General features: G+C 42.5%; 1 protein-coding gene across 15 annotated transcripts in view; it reads right to left on the bottom strand.

Moving 5' to 3' along the window:
- The window catches only part of Osbpl6 (oxysterol binding protein-like 6), a 194,144-nt gene that overhangs the window by 37,215 nt on the left and 133,830 nt on the right, over positions 1-23,099 (bottom strand). For 8 of the 15 annotated variants that reach the window (XM_011239862.3, XM_011239869.2, NM_001290733.1 and 5 more), the window contains 8 exons: positions 17,333-17,455; positions 15,061-15,114; positions 13,880-13,993; positions 13,602-13,772; positions 11,183-11,315; positions 8,316-8,419; positions 7,451-7,543; positions 3,173-3,247 (listed from right to left, as the gene is read on the bottom strand). In XM_011239862.3, the coding sequence (XP_011238164.1) occupies positions 3,173-3,247; positions 7,451-7,543; positions 8,316-8,419; positions 11,183-11,315; positions 13,602-13,772; positions 13,880-13,993; positions 15,061-15,114; positions 17,333-17,455 (867 nt within the window). Of the gene's footprint in view, positions 1-3,172; positions 3,248-7,450; positions 7,544-8,315; positions 8,420-11,182; positions 11,316-13,601; positions 13,773-13,879; positions 13,994-15,060; positions 15,115-17,332; positions 17,456-21,902; positions 22,547-23,099 lie in introns of those variants that run through there. The other 7 variants (XM_011239864.3, XM_011239866.3, XM_011239865.3 and 4 more) reach the window with 4 other exon arrangements.

Below are 23,099 nucleotides of genomic sequence, written 5' to 3'. Positions count from 1 at the left end.
TGAGGCAGAGAAGTAGCGAATGAGTCCTTTGAGAGAATGGAGTGCTGGGGCTCCCTTATGTTGGGGACTTTATCTTTAGAGCAATGACAGAGAAGCTTTGGGGGCACGAAGAGAAAAATGGGACCTGTGTAGAAAGTGATTAAAGGTAGATCAAGGGACATTAAAGAAAAGCAAACTCGGGTGTTTGGTGTTGGGAGACATAGTATACTGAGGATCATGGGAAAGTTTCATGTCACTCAAAAGTCCTCAAGAATTCAGCCAGCATGGGTTTTTCTTCTGAGCTGCTTATGTTAGCCTAGGGAGGTGCCATAGAGGGGCCCGATGTAAGAGCCCATGGAGTCCAAGAAGGCCCCGTATTTGTGCACAATAAAAGCATCTCTACTAAATGCTCAAATCATATGCTAAGAAGAAACACACAATTTACAAATTTATAATTTGAACATAATTGAGTTTTAAACTGACTCCTAAAAGTGGCTCTGGATATGACCCATGGGGAACAAACTCACAATATTCCAAGCTAATTGCAACCAGACAGTTTCCTGGGAAGATGAAAACTATTTTTGTACACATTCGAGCGAATTAAATAGTTATCTTTTTTTTCCTGAGAAGAAGTGTGTTGGATGGGTCATTTTAATCGAGAAATTTGGAAAATAGAGAATATAAATCAGGATGTATTCATCTCACTGACTATTTCTTCAGCCTGGGGGGACTCACTCAGTTTTCATTCATTGACACCGGACGGCATTTGGATAGAAAGCACTTTAAGTGGTAACCATCTTCTTGCCAGCGCTCCTCACACTCAGAGCTGTGACTCTTCAGTGCTGAGTGTGAGCCTTGCTCCTCTGCTCAGGATAGACCCTCGAGGCTTCCTAGAAGCAGGGAGGAAGCCTGGCTCAGAAACCTTCTGATACCAGCGGCTGGAGTGTGGAGTGGAAATGTTAGGGGCCACCCTTAAAATTCACCTCCAAGGCAAAAGAGAAGGCTATTTTTTTTTTGAGGAGAACTGCTGGCCTCCAAATGAAGCAATGGTCACTAAGAAGAAGGCATGCTGCTGTGTCCAGTAATATTAAGCTTAAGAGGTCCTAAGAGTCAGGGTGAAAAATCCTGTTAGTATTCTGCAGTTTGCATTTAAGGATATGTTTGGGATACTGTTGGTTTTGGGAACCTGGGTGTTCTTCCACTTGGGGCCAGTGTTTCTGTGTTTCCCAGACTGAAGTACTGTGAGCTTTGCCTGGTGAAGAAAGTTGGCCATTCTGAGAGCCAGTGTTAAGGCCCAACAAGAACACATTTTGGAAACATCTTCCCAGGTAGAGTTTTCTTTGATACCAAACTCATTCACCCCAGATGCCTGAGTGGAAGACAATAAAACTGACTAGGATCCTAGCAGGATTTGAACCTGACTAGGCAGGTTCAAATGTGGGGTAACTTCTGTGTTGGGAGGAGGAGGGACACTGGGGAGGAGGCCAAGTCAGGCCACTGGGGCTGGGGTTGGAGGTTAGGGTTCAGAGGTTGATCCTACTCGATGTCTCATAGACATAGAATCAGAGTACAGCTCCCAAAGGGCAGCAGCCACCCAGCGCCAGCTATTCCTGTAATTATTTTAAGTGTTGACAGTCCCCCTTTTCACTAGAATCATCTAAGTTAATTTCATAATTCCCATGGTCAGAGTGATGTTGGGATGTGGACATTAATGCTTCTTGTTCTAACAAGCCTTTTCCTCTGCTTCCAACTGAAGAAAATATAAACTTACTCTATGCAAATAGGTACTAATCCCAACTTTATTATTTTCATTGTATGCAAAGCTTAAAAACTGAACCCCAGAAAAAAAAAACCACCATCGCTTCTTCGTGTGGTATTCTGGGAGTTTATTATTAGAGGAAGCATTAGCATTTTCACAAGCTAACTGATCTTTCCAGACTCTGATCTTGTTCCTTCTCTAAAGATCACCCGGATTTGTTCAGTTCATTCTTTCAGCTGGTTAGGTGTCCACTGTCAGAATCTCTTACCCACCCAGAGGCAGAGACTCCATTCATCTGCATTCGAATATATCCACTGCACCATAAGCAATTTCAGTAATGACTTGGTTCAAATATTTGTAAAACTATGAATGCTGGAGTCAGTCCCCTAATTAATTCCAAGTCACTGGTTGACTCAATAATCAAAAGTAATTCCATCCCATAGTCTAGCTAAGCACCCACATAGCATGCCAGGGCTGACTATGAAATGAAAAACCAACAGCTCTCACGCCAGGAACTTTCTACAGCACAATCAACCCTTTTTTCATTATCTTTAGACATTCTAACCTTGAAGTATATCCTAATTTTAGCAAGGATAGAATTGTTATTAACTCAGAAAAAATCATGTACTAGACAAAAAACTAGTATCCATGATTACTATGAATTCGAGAATCTATATGTTTAAAAATAAACAAGACCTTGGGATGAATTATTATTAGGGTTGACTTTTATCTGGTGACCAGGTGTTCTCCTTCATATTGTATAGGGGCAGTCACGGGTCTTCACCTTACCTATGTCCTATCTATTCTTTCGCCTCTTGGGAGTAAAAATACCCCTCTCCATATAGATTAGACACTATCTAACTTCATGGTTTTTTCATTTCCACACTATATTTTCCAGTCTTCAGGCCTATATTCTTCCTATAACGTGATCTCCCTTGCTACATGTACTTTAGGTAGCTTTATAGAGATGACATCAAAATCCACCTTTTCTACTCCTCAAATCGCTGTCTCCTCAAGCGGTCATACTGCTACACACAAACATGAATAACTTGTTTCCGTAGTAAGATGACATTTCTCAGAAAAACAAAAATTAGTTAGCAAAGGTTCAGGCATCAGTTGGAAAAACAAATAAATGAAATACCACCATTTAAGAAAATTCTCCCATCTTGGGGTCCCATGCTCAGTTTCTCAAACTCAGTTAGACTTGAGTTTCAATCCATTCTTCCAATAACGGTAGAAGACGAGGATTATGAACTAGCTCTTTTGCAAAACCCAGCACCCACGTCCAATTCCTGCCATGCAAGGAGAGCCAGAGGGCATTTGAAAGTGACGTCAATGGGGTAGGCCACAGGTGACCCACTGCATGCTGGTGGCACCATCACAACAGAGTCACCCTTGGGCACAGTTTCTCGTTTGAGATGGAAATGCACTCACTGTTGTAGCCACTGCTGCCGCTAGCCTCTGCCGGCGCCGAGTTGTGTTGAACTGGCCCTTCGCAGGTGGCCCTTCCTGACAGTGAATGGGAGAAGAAAAGGGGGTAAAAACATGGGGTAGGGATGAAGGCAAGAGGATTCATGGGGGAATGAAAGATAATCAGACAGAAGAGTTTTAACTGTAATTGACTTTTCTTAAAAAAAAAAAATCTTAGCATTGAAACAAGTCAAAGGGACACTCATGCCACAAGGAAATGCTCTTTCCTCTCAGTGCAGACCGCCCAAACACTGTGAGTTCACTTCCTGAATATAATCCCTACCCCAAGAGCAGATGGGGAGCTCTTCTATGAATTAATGAAATAGCGAGGAGGCTGCCATTCTAAAGTAAAAGGAATGTGCGCACCACTTTTTAAAACTGTGATGCCACGTTGTATTAGGTCAGAAGGTACCTAGTAAATGGCAGAGAAGACAACAGGCAAGCTTTGGGGAAAGTGATTATAAAAAAAAAAAGTCAAGGTAAAAAAAAATCATATCCAGAGGAAAAAATAAGAGGAAGAGAAACAGGGTTCTTTAACCCCCAACTCAACTCTCTACTAAAAAGCCTGCTGGCAGGGATGTAGTGTTAGACAAGAATTTCCCAGCCGGGCGTGGTGGCGCACGCCTTTAATCCCAGCACTCGGGAGGCAGAGGCAGGCGGATTTCTGAGTTCGAGGCCAGCCTGGTCTACAAAGTGAGTGCCAGGACAGCCAGGGCTACACAGAGAAACCCTGTCTCAAAAAACCAAAAAAACAAAAAAAAAAAAGAATTTCCCAAGGTAGAGGCTAGTCCTACTAGACTGGGGTTGTGGGGGAGCTGCAGAGCCTTCAAGTGCCTCAGAGAGTGGGATCAATGGCTCACAGCACCAGTTCTGAACATCTGAGAGAGAGCACAGGTTTCATTTGGTGACGTGTACCTACCTACACACAAACCCAAAGAAACCCAGAGGGAACTGCATTTCCTTCTCATGCTTCAAAGCCACCTCAATGTTATAGACCCTGGGCCTTCAAGATGGAGGACAACACTTCCATTTCCAGTTAGCCAAAGTGAGATTTCTTATATTAACTAAAAAATTCACACACACACACACACACACACACACACACACACACACACACAAAATCCATCACAACTACTCTCATCTGTGTGGGATGACAAATATTTTGAATTCTCACATCCCCGATGCTCTTTTAAATTTTCTAAATTACTTTTATAACTTACTTCACAAATCTTTTGCATATTTATGTATGTCACTACACATAATTTATTTATTTTCTACACAAAATCTCTACATGTAATATATGAAGGAAGAACCTGTCTTCATGTCAGTGTAAATGTGGGATGTGGAACTAGGGCAGCTTCATGTGAATGATGGATAACTTTATCAGCTACTATGTACTTCTTTCTACTCTATACGATCCCTCCAGTATTTTGGACACAGGGACACAGGGGCACAGTATTTCTCTTCTACAGCACTTTTGACTATATAGTTTTATTGAGATCTTTATTAGAACCAGACAATGCAAACTTTGGGAGACCTGGATGCCTATTTTCTTTAAAGATAATCCTCACAGGATCTTCAAGACATAAGCTGACTCCACGAGTTAAACAAGAGATTTCTGAAAGCAATCCAGTGGCATCTTGTATGACTATGACCAAACGAGTCAAATTTAACCTTCATGGTCAAGTAAGGTGAGCCATCTACCCTATGCAAGAACAAGTCATCGAATATCCAGTAGAGCACATGTTTCATGTTCTAGCTTCTTTTCTACTTCCTGGAGTCACTTAAAAAAATTATTTCCCAATTCTTTCAAGATGACAACTACTACTGAACGTGCAAGTGAACGTGCAAAGCTCAGCGACACAATATCAACATCAATAGTGATCACCAGCCAACTACCACTGCCATGCAGCCTGGCTTCCTTCAGAACTGGCTAATGACCTAGATGATAAACAACAGAAAATGAGTTCTCACGATGCTAGAATCTCTCAAGTTGGCTTTGATAGTGGTCACCCTGGAAAGTGGGGTGACAAGGAACTCCAAACAAATACGTGGTATCATTAAGATGGAATTCTCATAACCAAACAGCTTTGAACATGGGAAGGAAAGACAGCTAGGGTGAGAAGTCTATAGTCTACTCTGGTAAAAATTAATGTTCTGCCTTTCTGTAGGCAAGAGACTGCTGAGTATGGACATCTCTGCTGCTTAGAGACATTGCTAGATGAGCTTACTCATCCCCACTAGGTATGCATGTTGAAGGAGGTCCAGCCCTGTTCTAGTCAGAGAGACCCCTGACAACTCCTGGAAGACCTGCTGCCTTCAGCAAACAGAAAATGTTCAAGGGGAATGAGCAATTTCTGCAGCACTCCAGCCAACAACATACACTTTAAGTGCAAGTGGAAGTAGATGCTCTCTGGGAGTGATTAATGGATTATCCAAAGTCTACATTTCTACGGAAAACTGCATCTGCTCCTCTTGAAAATGTAAAGTGACTGCAGGGATGAGGTAATCTCTGATTCCTCATCTAAGTAAGAATCACGAGGTCGCTTGTGTCACTCCTTGGTCCAACAAAGCAAGACAACAATGAGAAATGCAAAGAAGCCAATCAAAGATCTGCCTGCTCTGGCACCAATGACTTCTGATGACTCAAAACAATTCTTGTGATTTCTCTGCACATTTATTAAGCAGAGTTGCACTGTGTTTCCTAAAGGGGAAAGATGGACCATGTGGGCTTGTGGTAAGAGTCCTGGCTCCACAGACAGCCAAGGGTATTGTGTTCCGACTTGCTAAGAGCCAGTCAGTCCACTCACAATGGCTATGGAAGGAATCTGTTCAGAGGCATGCATTAAATAACCCGATTGAAACAGTATCTATCATAAGAGGGTATGTTCTTAGGGTGCTAACATTCCCCAGCTCTTTTATTTAAAGAAAAGTTTCTTCTGGTTGCAAAAATGATTCTACTCTCTTAGTCATGAGAACATGAATACAAAGCCTGAAAATAAGACAAATTGTAAGCTCAAAACAAACGACCATCTTGTGAGTTTCTTGTAGAATCATTTGGCATATTTCCCCCATAGCACTAATTTTATGAACACAATGAGAAACACACAAAAGTACATTGCTCAAAGGAACACATGTAATTACATTCACAGAATGCAGATATTCTAAATAGAAACACTGTGTTTAGTGCTTATGAAAAATTACCATGAATTACACCAGATTAGGAAGCCCACTAGCAGTTCGTTATTGACACATTCAGGGTGAGAATACAAAGAATGTCATTAAAGCAGTTTGAATCGGAGACGAATTACTTTTGTTAATCATTCAGAGGAAAAGGAAGAACAGCGAGAAACAGTTACTTTGTGTTAAGATCTAAATGCATCAATATTATAATTTAAAAAAAATGAAGTTGACTAATTTTAATTGGCAGGTAAGCAATCATCTTACACAGCTAAGATAAGAATGCTAGAGGTTCTTGTCAAGATTTAGGAGTAATACAATTTATGACGTGGGTTTTAAGCATTCGGTGTCACCGAAATGTAATAACCTGAGAGGATCATATTTGAAAATATACAACTATTGTAATTAAAATTTTTATTTTAAGTAAATTTATCACGAGCTATGGAGATTTTGGTTCCAATTTTAGAGTGACTGTTGTAGGCCACATACTATTTACCTTTGTAATTATAGAATTTCAGAGTTGAGACAGAACTCAGTGATCACTAAATTAATTCTGTAACTTGAGTAGGAGCAAGTAAAGTCCAGAAAGTTTAACAGAAATGTATAAATTATGAGGTCAGAGAGTCACAGCGATCACAGTAACACCTGGGTGTGTTGATCTTTAACCTACAAGGCCTTGATAAAACTGTGGACAAAGTTCATCCATAAAAGAGCCTTCTAACCCCGAGACGCTATAAATGTGCATATATTACTGTTCACTGGCTTTCCAATTTTGATTTTAAAATGGCTTTCTGTCTGCATTTTAATGTTTCAAAGGCTAGAGCTGAGAAAGGAAATCCTACTGTGTGACCAGATTGGATCATTCTTAATTTACAAGGTCTTTGTACTTAAGCCCAATTAACCACAATTAACCCAAGTTTTAGATCGCACAACTCTTCAGAAGAAGTCTTCCAAGCAGTTAAGCGACCTGCGACCTCACACCCAGGGGCCGATACAGGGTGGGCACAGAGAGCAACGCTTTCAGTGGACATGCAAGGACGAATGGCAAAGCAAAAGCTGTACCTGGAGCTGTATTTTTGTATCTTTGCTGACACTTTTTGTCCTCCAGCGTCTTGTGACCCGCTTGTCTTTCTTTGAAATATCTACACAGTTAGCCTACATTACACAAATAGTTAAAAGCAACAAAAGATTATTAAGTTCACACAGACGATAACACATACAAAGAGCCCAGAAAGTTAGTAAGGAATCGTTAGAACCCCAAAGAAAACGGGCCAAGGGAGGAAGACATTATACTAATAGCCAAGACATCTACAACACAGTTGTGAAAGTTATATTTCTAGTGTGCAAGAATGAGAACAAGATTAGAGGCCGTGAGCACTTTTTTTTCCAGACATTAAAAGACAGTCATACTTCTGAAAGTTCTAGAACTTAAACTTCAAAGCCATCATTGTAATACCAAAGAGAACTGGGAGTTGACACAAATATGTTTGTGAGAGTCTTGTGTATATTTCAATGTAAAACATTTGAAACCAAACTTCAAAAGTATTACAAATAATTCCATGGGGGCTAGAGACATGGCTCGGCTGTTTTTCTTACAGAGGACACAGGTTTGATTCCCAGCACCCACAAAGCAGCTCACAACAACAATAAGTGGTTACCTATTGTTACGCCTAGAAGAATCCAATGCCTTCTTCGGGACTGCACAGCTACTGCACACACATGGTGCACACATATACAGTAGGTAAAACACAAATAAACATTAAATAAGTAACTCCAGAATATAAACTATATATTATTGTAAATATTGTAACGTGAGCCTGTGAATAGTAACTTCCCTTTTGAGTGTCTCCTTGCATCTTCATAGGACAGTGAAGGTTGTAAATTAGAATCTCATACAGTGTTACCAGCAGCAGTTACATTTCTTTACCTGCATGTCAGTGAAGTTAGGCGCCGACTGAGTTCTCTGAAGGATCTCCAAGTTTTGCAGGAGCTTGCTAAGTTCCACAAGGTTTGACTGGCAGTGTGCAAGATCTAACGAAGACAAAAATGTTCGAACTGGGTAGAAATGCAGGTGACAATAATAAAGGGGACCTAGTCCACAATGTGGTATATGAGACAGGATACCCACATTTACATGATGGTGATACGGACAGGTAACAGAGCATACCTCGCTCTGGGCCTGAATCATGGGCGCTGCTGGCAATGAGATGGTTTCTTACCAACTATGACTCAGAGAGTAGATACCATTAACACTTCCCATTGTGTGTGATCATGGTTCCGCCCTCACGGATTTCATCTCATGGGCACTCTGGGGAGTTTGGTAGGCTTGTGGTTTTATTCCTAGGAGCCTAGCTCCTCTAAAACGATTTACTAGGGAGCCGCCTGGAATTTGGGTGGAGGCAAAGTCAAGTTCAGAGAAACAGAAGAGGAAAATCCAGTGGAACACATCTGTCCTCCAGCCCACTAACTGTGTGTCAAGGCATGACTCCTGTAAAATCTACTGTAGAGTCTTAGTAATTTAAATTTAATCTCTATGGAAAAAAAATATGCCCTAAGAGCCAAGCAATTGATCCATATATCTAAGGCCTGGTTTCATGCAAGTCTGAAACAGACAACTGGTGGAACTGTCAATCAGACATATAAGGGGGTTCCATAAAACATTACATCTTTTGAAATTCAACCAATGAAATAAATATGAAATATTCCTTTAAAACAACTGAACCCCATCTCAGTAGTAGCCATGCTCTATGAAAATAATCAGTATAGTGGTTTTTTTTTTTTTAAGTGCAGCAAGAGATTAGGAGAAAAGAGAGTGTTCCTTGCTTCATGGTTTGAGAACAGATTTACAAGAGTGACCCCACCACACCCCCACAGGGTCTAGACAATTGACAGAAATGTTTTAGCCAGACAGAAAGGTGGAGAAGGACACAGAGGGAACTTCAGGTTGGGCAGAGTCTGTCCAAAGGCACAGAGATGGGCATATGTAAATGCATAGAACAACAGTTGCTTGAGTCTTCAGAAGTGTGCAAGGTTGAAAGGCTAGATATGGCCAGACTGCTGAACACATTGGCTGCTAAATGCTGGGATAAGCACTTTGGGGAAACACCTTGGAGCCAGGGAAGAGCCACTGGGGGGTGATTACAGAGTTATCTTAAGAATTACCAGTCTTGGGGCATTCTGTAGTGAACAAAGCTCTGGGGACTAGTCAGTTGTGAGCTGGCTGCAATCCCATCCCCTCCACCAGGGCAACTCTAGAATTTTGGCCAAATGTCTAAACCTTTATGGATTTCATTCTCTCTACCCACAAAGTACAGACAGTTAACCAGTACCTATGCCTCATGGCTGAAAACAACAGAATATGCTCCGTGTACTGGCATGGGCCTGCAAACCGGCTCACAGGTGGTCATTATCCATGAGCCTCTGAGAAGGATGAACTAACTGTGCAGGAGAGTGGGTCATGCAGTTAGGAGACTATGTGACCACCAGAAACAAGAGGACAGGAATGGATCATGCATGAAAGGCTGGTAAGGATAGGACAAGACTGTGTGAATAGGGAGTCAAGCTAGGCCTGATAAGCACTGGCGAACATAAAGTCTGGGTGCTCATATAGCCTCAAGGGGGAACCCAGGAGAACTGGCAGGGCACTATATTCAGATCTGTGCTCTATTGTGAGAGTGTCTGAATTTGAATCCTGGCTCCTCTTTTCTAGCAATAGAGGCTGGACTAAGGGAGGAAGCACCTCTGTAGCTGGCCTTCAGACAGGAGAGCCTGGGTGGTCTCCAAATATGGCAGGAAGCTACAGTGCTGTCTGAAAGTCATCCGTCTCCTTCCACAACTGGAAGCTGTATGTGGTGAATACAGCCTAGGCAAACACTCTAGTTGGATGTCAAATGGACATGATTATGAATATGAAAATCCCCTTTAAATCATAGTTTCCCATGTGGATTAAGTTTGGGAGCTTGGTGTCTGGAAAATGCAAATTTGGAGTTAACCCAATGGTGAGGGTATAGGAGGATTAACACAGATCATTAATTTATTTTGTCTAAGTGAAAGCATTAAAAGGTTACATAACATCTGTTTTTATAATAGTATCATAAAAGAGCAAAATTAATGCTTACAGTATCTCAAGAGCATCTAAAAAATCAGGTGAGACTTATTAAATACTCTCTATTTGCCCTTGCTTTTTGTCAGGTTTGTGGGTCAAATGAAAACTGTTTCAGAATGGAAATGGCCAATGGATAAAGAGTGGACCAAAGGGCTTTGGTGGGGGAGGAGAAAGTAGTAGATTAAGCAGCCCAAAGAAGGATGGACTAGTCCTGAAAGGCCTATCCAAAGCGAAACCCCAGTCACACGGAACTCCGGACATGCCACCCTGGATCCTTCTGTTTACTTCTGTGCTATCGAGAACATAGCAACAGGATATCAACACAACAGCAGAAGGAAGCATGGAGGGCACCAGAGAGTAGGGCAGTGCAGAGTGCAGGTACAAGACTGGAAGGTTCATCAGGCCCCAAATGGACAGGTGAAGGTAGTGAGATGGAATTTGTAAAGAGATGAAAAGGTTGAAGATGTAGAAGCCAAGGCAGGGGAGAAGCTCAGAGCCACTTGTGAGGAGGTGGGAGAACTGGCAGCTGAGAAGCGTGGGTTACAGAGCAGACAAGGATCTAGAAGTGTATAACTAAGAAGAAAGGCCCGGTCCCTTGGGAGGTGAGACTGGAAGCTGTAGTGTTTTCCTTGCACCATCACCTCTGGGTGCAGGGCTCATCCTGAGACCCCACAGGGGCCGGAACTAACCTTCTGCACACCTGTCCATTTCTTCTGAGTCCTGCAGCCAGGCTGCCACTTTACTCTGCCCAGTTGTGCAGGTCGCAGGGAGGCTGTTACTGCATGGTAATGGCGACTGCCATGGAAAGCTGTTGGGCTGCATCTACAAGCAGAGATGAAGCATACAACTTACACAAGCGGAGGCTGAATTCATGTTCAGTCACCACACTCCATTAATGCTACCTCCTTCATCCAATGAAGAAGTGTTGTTAACAACAAGAGCAGCCCAGACTCACGAGTACCCAGGAGCCCAGGAACCCAGTCCTGAAATTACTCCTAAATTGTTCTTGATCCACTATCCTCACTAAGGTCTCCTCAGCTCATGGCTAAGGACCTCTCCTCTGCAGGAGCTCTCTGTACCCCAATGATCAGCTCAAAATCGTGTTACCCTCGTGTGATTCCAAAGTTCATTACCCACCCCAAACAGCCTTACAATGCTTCAGAAAACTCTAAAGTCTATAAAAGGCCTTCTTGTCAACTTAGCTACATCTGACAGATTATCCTATGAAGAGGATTTTTATGTGAAATAAAGTAGAGCAAAATATGCAGATGCTGATGTGTACAGTAAACAGCAAAATAAACAGAAACGTCCTTCCCCAGGGGCCCAAGATGGCTTTAAAGCTTCACATTTGACTCTAATACTCAATTACAACTGATGATGTCTCTTCTAAATTATTAGGAAATAAATAATGCACAGTTAGCAAACCCAGTCTTATTTATTACCCACATAGGACCACAAACCAATTAACATTCAGGAGTCTCATAATCTGATACGTGGGAGGTAAGGAGAAGGACAAAAGGCTCTCTCCTGTATTTTGATAAATGTAATGGAAATTACCCAGCAAGTCTGAGCTCTTAGCTATGCCACTTGCAACTGGAGAAATGGACCTTTGGTGGAAACTAGAGCTGGAGAGTTTTCTTATTCCAGAGAAAACAGTTGGGAAGGATTTGGTTTCAGTCCACCAATCTCAGATATCACCCAAGTTATTTAATAAGTCAGGCGAGGGACAGAAACAATGCATCTTTTATCAATGCTTTGTGCCAAAGATACAGGCAGAAGCTGGAAAAACTAAAGAATTAAAAATTTATGATTTCTTTTCAAAGATCTATTTGAAAGACGGTCTCATTTAATTTGGACTAACACTGGGATTCATTCCGGCCTCTGACAAAAACTCAGGAGGCCCAGAGAAATATGGCGACTACCTTGGGGACCTCTAAGTTCTCAAATCCCCAATCTCTCTGGCCTCCTGGCTCATTCTCTTTCATCTCAGAACTGGTTGGTATTTAGGGCAACCCAATTCCTGGGAGAAAGGTAATTAAAGAGTCTTTAGCAGAAATGAGGCCACAATGAAGTCTCATAATGAAATATAATTAATGGGGTTTACCTTATACACTACTTTCCAAAAAATAACAAAAACTCAGTATGGTAACATTCCAGTAAGTTTGATCGGCTAGGCCTGCTCTTCCTCTGTCAAGTTTTCCAATGCTATGTCGAGAGGAAACTATGTAATCCTGGTATTGTGTAGACTCCCAAGGAAGTACAGAGGAGGCAGAATCTCTCCACTGCCAGCCCAATCAGTTGTCTCCAACATCAGTTTGGGGTACCAAGGATAAAGCTGCAACAGCCCTCTGCAATGCAACCCAACTACTGAATCACACACAGAAACAGCTGCTTCTCTGCCTGTTCTCCTAACTTTGACTTTCAGACAAGAAAAACCTGCAGCTTCTCTGCAATGCGGACTATGAATCTTATTACATCCTAAGGACCCGCAGTGCCTCTTGTCTGGTCCTTGGTTTAATGAAAGGAGGTACTGATTTTGGAAGCAGCTATGTGTCAGATCCTGAGGTGGCTATGTCACTTGTATACATGCAAACACAGTGTCTGAAGTTGGCTATGTGACAGATTAGAGGTGAATGACTGTCATATACCTAATGTACTTGCTCACTGGAACACCATTGATACCGCTGTTCCCTCTCCAGCTGAATGATATTCACTCCAGAGGGAAGCGACTCATTATAGCTCTGGGTCATGTATACACTATAGCTCAAAACAAGAAAATAAGTTTCATTTTCAGAACTTTGGCGTCACTTTATTACTACCCAACAATTCCCAGAGGTGTCGATTAAACAAATGTTTGCTCCCAATACCCCTAGAAAGCCACACAAAAATGATGCCATCCATTTATCACAAAGAAACTCTTTTGGTGATTCACACATCTGCCTCATCTTTGTGTTTGACACTAGTGACAATATCACTTGTTTTCTGGGTGTAAGATCACAAAAGGAAACTTCCCTTTCTGATGTTTCCAAAGTAGACAGAGGGACGTGCATGGATAATGTTCTAAGTAATTTCCAGGCTGACTTTTTCCCAGCGCAAGCAAAGTCATACCTTTCCATCCACAACAGAGACATTAGCAGCCGGGGAGGACTCAGCTGTCGAAGTTGCAGGAAATATGTGGAAACTGGCATCTCTCGGCGACCTCACAATTTCATTCTGACGGTACAACCTGTGATGGCGCAGTTTGGAGACCCAAGCGTCAAACCAGTCCTGGGATTTCACCTGGAACAGGGAAAAACGAAAGACAGCTGTGAAAACAGTCTCTTTGCTGCCACTGGTGTGGGAAAATCACATCCCCCGCTAACACCAGATGCTGAAAGCAATTTCACCTTCAAATGATAGATGTGCTCTTCCGTGTCAAGGTCTATCCTCCGAGCTTTCTTTTTAATCGACATGACAGACAGTCCGACATCTATGCTCCCGTGCACTTTTCCTTTTTGGATCTGAAATCAACAGATCGGTGAACATGCTGGAAGTGTGTACGGGTGCGGGGGTGGGGTGGGGGTGTGTGTTTCTGCTCTGAGCTAAGATGAGCTTAAGGTAAATTGCAACTCACCTATGCAAAGTGGGTGACTACATTCTTTTTAATTAAGACAACACAGTTAAGCACTAAGGACAGTTGGATCTCCCATGACTTCACATCAATCTCAGCATGCGACACTGCTCATCTTACTCTTATTTTGGGCACAACTAATAATGTCAGATCTCCCTAATCCCAGATTGCTTAGCTCCTATCTCCTCCATAAGCTAATGCCAAGGATTCCCCAAGATAACTGAAGTCAACTTTTGAACCGTGACCCAGAACACCCATGAGTCAGCTGCAAGATGGCCGCTGGGGCAGAACTGGGCAGCTGAGACCCGAGGTCAGGGACCAGCCATCCCCTTCTCCTGGCTGTCCTCGGCTGAGCAAGAACATGGCCCAGCCAAGGCAGAGGGGCGGACAAAACGGAGTCTAAGCCCTTGGTTATCTCCTTGCATCACAGGGTAAGAGGGAAGAAACATTGAGATTTGCAAGCAAACTACTACTTAGATATTAAGCAAAAGCAGTTTGGAATAGTTTTAATGAGTCGGGCTTTTCAAGATAAAAAACTGAATGAAACACAAATTAAGGACAAAAGACAGTTTCTTGACAAGAACAGGAGGGCTTTAAATCTCAAAATGCAAGGATCACAGAATTTATTTCAAGGTGAAAGGAAAAAAATGTTCAGGATTTTCTCTCTAGGAGAGAAACGGTGATTTTTTTTTTTTAATTAACGTGTCACTTTTAGGTTGAAGTTCTGCTTTAAAACAGTTAAATATTCATGCACTACTTTGAGATTTTATGCTACCCTGAGTATAAGCATAGAGCATACCTTCTCTAGAACATGCGGTCGGTAGCTTGTTAAACATTACAGGCACAGACATGCAGAAAGCCGGTAGCCATGGCACAGGGTTTACACGGCTACAGTGTTTACTCACTTCAAGCAGAATTCTACATCAATCTGTGAAACATGTCCTGCGAGCTACTTACATCAAGTGGCGCCTTGGAATACTTCAGCATTCCATTATCCAGGACAAAAAAGCGCTGCAAGAACCAAACACTCCAGTGACTGTTTGTTCTCTGAATTACACAAAGCATTCACAAGTGCGGGTTGCAAGTCCCTTGGCATCGGTGGTTTACATGTCTGATGGTTCTGATACACCGATTCAGGGCATCTAGCCACAGTCAGTCACAGGAAGTGAGGTAAGTGGGTCAGAGTTCTAGTAGGACACTTTTATACGTGCCAGGGATGAAATCTTTTCTCTGTGGTTTGTCTTCATAAGGTGGAGACCTGCAACTTACACTTCATCACCAAACTGCATTAGGACGTTATGAAAGTGAGGGGAAAAAAACCCTGGAGAAATCACGGCAATTCTGTAAACACTTCTATACTATTCTACAGGGAAGTGTTCACCCCAGAGCTAAACCTCTGAATTTCCATTGGATACCCATGGATACTTTCTAAAACTTCTCATAGCCATTACAGATGCCATCACACTGGATCCATTACTAATAAATTACCCACAAGGCTTAAGTGACTCTCCTTGGCAATATGCTTGCATTCTATTATTAGGAAATGAGATTAAATATTGTTTCCAAGCTACATTAAGAATAAGGGGCCCCACCCCGAGTGGTAGTTGGTGGCTACCAGGGAAGGAAGATTCTCAAGCTTTGTCCTTGGTCATGTGACTACTGGCAAGTTGTTCATGCTCTGGTGAATGGCCCCAATGAATGCACATGGCAATACTAAATGAGGCCAGTGAAATACACATATGTTAAAACAAAAGGGTGCATGAAGTTGATAAGAGGGTGTACTGGGGCACTCTGGGAGAAACTGGGAAAGAAATGGTGAATATGATCAGAAGACACTGTATACAGGTATGAAAATCTCCAAGAATAAATAGAATATGAAACAAAATAAGAAACTAAAAAGGAGGGTGGATAGGCAATTATCTGCGTTGGGGTCACATCATCCAGTCTTAGTAGACTTGCTATTTTTAACCACAAAGACTGAAGACTTCTTTAATGTTGGCTTTCTTTCTGTGGGCCACTCAAAAAATGCCAAACAGCTCTCAGGAGCCAGCCACACCATGGACCCTACTTCTAGCTCTGCAGAAAGTCCTTCTGTTGCTGGAATCTACTCGGCTGGATCATTTGCATGGGATGCATGAACACATAGCTGCTGAGACAGCAGGATATCAGGTCCCAAAGCCATTCTGCCTAGAACCCACAAAGGGACGCTGTAATCCTTTTGAAAACAACAGGTACCTGCCAGAATCAAAAAAAAAATCTACATTAAAAAGCAAATCACCCATAACTTAGGCATTCATATGGGCTGATGCTTAGTCAATATGCAGTGGTGTTAGGGAGAGGAGAAAAGGCACTGGGGATTGACATCTTACTGTTTATGCTAAATACGCAGGGTCCAGAAGGATGTTGGTCCACGGCCATTTTGCTGAAATAAGAGTATCAAATAGAACCTAGCTATTCATTTTTGAAAATGAGGTTTTGGCCTGCTTCCCCCCATTTTAAGTTTCTATTAAATAAGTTTAGAGAGGAATAACTTCCAGGATGTCACAGGAAAGACCTAAATAAGGCTACTGATGATATAATAAAGAAAAGTGGTGGAAGGAAGAGGTGGGCCCAGGAGGAATCACTTGCTGGACAAAACCCAAGTCCAAAGAATGGTGAATGAGGGGCAGTCCTTGGTATTGGGGTACTTGTATGGGCTGAGGGGTACAAGGGAACAATGTATTCGTGGAAGCCCCTTAGACTGGCTTCATCCTCTGGAGACAGGTTGGCATAGCATTTCCTGTCTGTCCATTTCTTTAAGGAAGTTGTAATCCATAGCCTGACTGCTTTGAGCCAGTGGGCAGCCATTCCCCAAGCCTTTGGTTAGCAAACCCTTCTATTCTGAGATGACGTCTGTCAGCAGAACTGGTGAATGCGCAAAGTTGCTCCTGCAGTGATGTGAGAGTCACCACGGGGCCTAACAAAAAGGGTTCTACTGAGAATGGAAGACAGCTTTCTCCTCAGAGCCACAGAATTTGTTTTGGCTTTTCCTCTTCTCTCATCTCCCTCTCTCTTCCCCCTCTCTCTTCTGTCTCCTCTCTCCTCCCCATTCTGGGTTTTTGTTTGTTTTCGTTTTTGTCCTAGATACAAAATCTCACACTCATAAACTCCAGTGATCTTTGTTTCCCACCTAATAGCAAGTCAGACCTTTATGCTGATGCTCTTAGCCTCAATCTGATTGCGATGTTACCTTGTGCCAGCCCTTTAAAGGCCATTTTCTTTTCTTCAGCATAAATCCCTCGTGCCTGTCTGGTTTCTGGACATTGGTTTGGCCTATTTTCAGCCCTTCTATAATTTCCCAGCTGTCAGCTTCCTGAGAGAAAAGAAAAACAAATCATTTATTTTCTGTGCTTAATGATACACACTTAAGAAGGGTCTTAGGCAGAAAGTCACCTTTGATGCCACGCTCAGCCCACTATTAGGATGAGTGACATTCTGGAGCTAATTGGAGCATCAAAACAAGTCATGGACTTTCAAGTGAAGCTCCTAGGAGTTTCCCAGGTAGACCCGGAGGCAGGCAGACTCCACAAGAGGCGCGCCGGGGACACTGTTTGCTCAGCAGTAGAACAGAATGTTGATTTCCTGCACTCAGAATGTTTAAAACGCACCCCACCTCCTCCTGCACCCCACCCCCACCCCACCCCCATGAACCTGGGACACGGTGGCACTTTAAAGTTTTAAAATTGGAGATCCAGTGACAACTGTTCAGTTAGTATGTTGACCCCGCTGGCTTTCTGGGTACAAATGGAGAGGTTGCAGAGGTCTGAGGCAGAACATAAGGAGCTGTTAGCGCAGAGCCTGCAGCAGTGCTGTGGGGCTGTTAGCACAGAGTCCCAGCAGTGCTGTGGTCCTGTTTCTTTCCACAACAGCCCTGGGCATCTCCAAGTGTGCACCAAAGCCTCACTCAACAGCCGAGAAGTCCAGGCTTTCAAGGAGACACACTCCCTGGGGATTCCATGGAAAGAGCAAAGCTACAAGGCATAGAATGGAGATGGGTCCTAGATCGTTGATCAGGCAAATGCTTAGCATACCAAAAGGCCCTAGATTCAATCTTCCCAACAGCAAGAATAAAAACAAACAAACAAACAAGACTTCAGTTCTAGGGTATCACTCTTACTCTCCTGTTAGATAACATATTTCTTCATATATGCTACTAATTTTTAAAAATCATCAGCATTTACAAATCAGATGATTTTTCAACTTAAAAAAAAATTTTCTGCTAGCTTATAAACTCTTGGTGACACTGAACTAATAAGTAAACAGTCTTCAGCTTGCTATGGTGGCCACCACTCCACTCCTTTTGGCAAATCCACTTGACTCTTGACCCTGGGCTTGAAACTCCCATGACCAGATGATTGCTATGGGCCCACGTGCTCTAGAGCAATGGACCTCCACCCCTTAGGAGTTGAAACCACCTTTGCTGGGGTCTCACATCAGATGTTTACATTATGATTCATAACAGTAGCAAAATTAGTTATGAAGTAGCAACAAAATAATCTTATGGTTGGCTGTTATCACAACTTGAGGAACTATATTAAAGGGTTGCAGAGTTAGGAAAGTTGGGAACCACTGGTCCAGGTGATCACAGATCTAGCAACATTCTTACCATCCCTGATTCTAGAGCTTTGCAGGGTACCCTTAACTACCATGTGTCCTTTTAACAGAAAAAAAGTTTCTCACTTCCCTCACAAAACCTTTGTAAGGGGAGGGGACATCTCTCTGTGTAAGCATCTGTGCGGCCTCGGCTTCAGAAGGGTGGACACACCATGCAGATCAGGGCGGGCCCACTGTATGATGCCCCACCCCCAGTTCACTGTGTGCTTGCATTCTGAAAAGACTTTGGCAGAGTGAGAACCGATAGAGGCTGTATCTCAGGATAGACCCAACCCTGCAGCCAGCAGGCTCTGAGGGGCTCAGGGAGGAGGTACCATTATCAGGTATGAATGTGGGACGTGGCTCTGGCAAGAGGACCGGAGCCACCATCTCTTTCTCCCCTTTCTCCTCACCCTAGAAGCTGCTTGCTTTGGGGCCAAGTCTCATCTATGTTAAATGAAACTATGGGTATCTAGGGTGGAATTTTCTCTTTTATCAGGAGATAAAATGTAGAGATCCAGCAGCAAGCAGGCATCCTACAAACCCAACCCCACCTCAGGAAAGAACTATCTCTTTATATCCACAGTCACTGCTGAGGAATGAGCTACGGATCTTATAGAAATGGCCTGTGTGTGTGTCTATTTGGCAATATTACTCTTTCAAGTATATGCAATAGCTCACAATGTGGCTTTCTGCTTGAAGATAATTCTGCCAGAAACTGACTGATCTAAGCTACGTGTGGTGGCTCACGACACCTTTACTCCTAGCACTTGGGAGGCAGAGGCTGGTGGATCTTTGTGAGTTCCAGGCCAGTCTCTTCTACATAGCAAGTTCTAGGCAGGATAGAGCCACACAGAGAGAACTTGTCTCAAAAAAAATCACATTATTAATGCTACAATTGATATGTTACTTAAATATAAGAATATTTCTGATAATACAGCTTCAGGCTCTATAGACTATCATGGCTTTTGACTGATACGAGCACACATGTCACTGTCACATGACCCCAAGGAGCACATGAAGGATTTGGCATTCCTTCTTAATATGGGGTTGCAACTCAGGAGTAGAACCCCACTTATGGACAATGTAAAGACCATATAAGAACATAGTAAGTTCTGACACATACCAACAAGGACCTCTGGTTTTCCGCTCTCATCAGGATAGTAACTACTCCATAAAAATGATAGGCATAACTAGGAAATTAAGAGAGAGCAACTTCTCACTGTGTGTAAATATAGTCACTGGACGTCTGTTCTCAGTTACATGTGAGTTGTATTTAAAGATATGTTTATCTACATCCTATTTAAAAGGGTAGATATGCCTCCCTTGCTGCTCCCCGCCCATGAAGAATCTCTATATAACATAAAATGGAACCATTTAGTAACATGTACAACTTTTCTCCCTTCCTAATTGAAGTCTGGGAAAACACAAACTCATCTCTCTGTAGCTAACACTTCCTACTTCTGTTAGGGTGGTTTTCTTTCCTTTCGGGGAGAGAAGAAGAACTGGAGAACGGGAGAGATGTACGGCAGAACAGGCCAAAGGTTAAAGTCTGTCTCCAAAGGGAAGTGCTGCACTCCAAACTACCAGTGCCATTTACTCCGATGCAATACTCCTGTGTCCAGTGAAAGAGACAGCACGGAATCCTGACTCAGTTCTAACAATTAGATAGGCTCTCAGGCTGACAAAGGGGCAAAGGATAAAAGCATGGCAAATAATAGCTCCACCTATTTCAATTATAAATGCTGATGGATGATAAGGTTGCAAATAAAATATGTAGGAAAGGAAAGAACCCATCCCCACACGAGACAGAACCTTCTGCATTCTGTTTTCCATGACACTAAAATTCCTCCTTCTTGCTTAGAGAACTAGGTAGGTCGTAAGAAAATTAAAATCACTTCCTAAAATTCAAAGAGTGCATTTTTCCCTGAAATTCCCATCCGTATTTATTTTCAACTCAGGAGTTTCTGCTCTTCCTAGGTCTACTTAAAACAGAAATATAAACAAGAGCCCTAAAGACATCATGTCGGTACTTGACCAACATCAGCGCTCTTAACTGCTGAGCCATCTCCCCAGCTACCTGCTAAATTATAGTTTAATAATTCTCTTATAGCTGAATAATTCTTCCCTTTCCATGGACTAGAAGTCTACTCCTGCCTGAGGGGATAAACTTTGTATCTTGTAATGCCTTTAAAATATAAAAAGTGCAAGATAGTCTATGGGTGGGTAGGTTAGGTAAAAATGCCTAAGAACAGCAAAGAATTTAAATAAATCCTAAACCAAGGCAACGCCTTGTTCAAAGTCCTCCTACCAACCAGCACGTAGAAAGCCTGTATTCCACAGAATGGTCTGAAATGGTGAGATGCAGTGGTACTTGGGTGGATACACGGACTCATTTTATGAGACCCCAAGATTTTTCCACATCTACTAATGTAAAAACAAAAAGTCTATTAGTCCCTTATCAGGATTTAAATGGGAAGCAACAGAAGCAATGGGGTAGCGAATGCTGTCGGGATTCCTAGCCAGAACGCTCTGTTGGGTCACTAGGCCTACACTTCAGCTTTTGTGAGCCGGCAAGCTGTAGGGAGCAGATTAGACCTGTATGCTGGGAGCCTATGGAAAAAGAGGAAGTCAGTACCCACTCTAACAATCTAGAGGCCGGCCGAGACAATGCATGACACAAAATAAGTGTTCGGTAAATGTTCCCCATTCTGTAACCGGTGTTGTCGATCTCTGCTTCACCTCTAAAGTCCAGTGGTACCCACACCAAGTGGCCATCATACTCTCATCTATGTATTGTTTCATCTTTTCACTAGCTACAGAGGATAGATGCTTCAAAGGGATATGTCAATTATATTGACCAAGTATGTAGTATCCATTTATTGTTCAAATGGAGGTCTGTACTTTTTCCTTTCTATTTTTAAAAGATTTCGGTTTTATTTATTTATTCACTTATCTTTTAGTATGGAGTAGAGCTTATTTAGGGCATGGAGAGCGTTGTTGAGGAGGAAGTAGAGACAGAGAGAGGGAGGGAGGGAGGGAGGGAGGGAGGGAGGGAGGGAGGGAGGGAGGGAGGGAGAGAGAGAGAGAAAGAGGAGAGTGAGAGACCAGCCATGAACACGTGGGGGAAGAGGAATGGGCAGAGAAAGGACAGAGAGAGAAGAGGGTAAGAGAGTAAGATATTGTTTTTATTTTTAATTGCATGTGCGCATGCCACTTATATGTAGGTGTCCAGAGATGTTTACATGATCGCCTGGAGCTGGAATTACAGGCAGTTGTCTTCTGTAAGAGTAGCCAGCGCTCTTAACTCTTAGGCCATCTCTCCAGCTACCCTCTAAATTATTTTATAGTTTAATAATTCTTTTCCTCTACTCCTGCCTGACAGAATAAATTCTGTAGCTTATGACATCTTTAAGTTATAAAACATACAAGCATACATGTAATAGTAATAGGGAAGTATAGGCGCTTGTTCTTTTCTTAAGTTTATGCTTTATATAGGAACACAAGGGTTAGGATCACACATTTAAAACTATAAGCTTCTTTAGGAAATATAGATGTTTTTATGTGAATCTGAACTCTGCATGTCTCTCTTCTCAGTTTTCCCATCTGGGGACTAGCTCACTGACCCCACTAAATATATCGGGGGGTAGGGATGAGTAGGGGTCCATCTTCTTGAAGAACTTTTGTATTTCAGACACACGTAAATTTGGATGCTTCCCATGTCTCAGGGAGAAGAGGCTGAAGAGGAAGGGACTCTGGCTTCCATGATGCAGAAAGTGTCTTAGTCTGTACTGCTCTTCTGGAGTCACTGCTGGAAGGTAGACAGTAGATGGAAACCAGAAGTCACAATGTGTGATGGCCACTTGGTGTGGGTACCTCTGGGCCTTAGTGCTGAGGCAGAGATGGACAGTCCAGGTTACAGAATGAGGCACATCTACCTTGTATTTCCTCCTGCCAAATAATAGCTCTTTTGTCTTAGGGCAAACTGCTATCTCTGAGTCTCCAGATTCACTAAACGTAATAAATGCATATATGTCAGTGAACATCTTATGAAAAGTGTATTAAATGTGATGATGTATGCAATATTCTGTACAGTGCCTAGTATTCAGGACACAGCAATAATAAAATTGCTGGACCCCATGTGTGTGTGGTTTTTGTTTAATTTCCCCACATTAATTTGTCATAGGATTATCTGCTCATCTCTCTAAGAGGAGATAATAATGCTTTCCCTTAATTTTTTTCCCTTAAAATACTTTTAGACCTTCACATATAACCCTGGAAAGCCAAGGAAAATATACTTCCTTTTCTTCTCCCCTCATACAAGACAGGAAAAAAAAAAAAAAAACCTCTCTGGGAAGGAAGAA

The sequence above is a fragment of the Mus musculus genome, chromosome 2 (genome assembly GCF_000001635.26).
Source record: "Mus musculus strain C57BL/6J chromosome 2, GRCm38.p6 C57BL/6J".
In the NCBI taxonomy this organism is placed as follows: Eukaryota; Metazoa; Chordata; class Mammalia; order Rodentia; family Muridae; genus Mus; species Mus musculus.
This window is presented reverse-complemented; position numbering and strand designations above follow the sequence as displayed.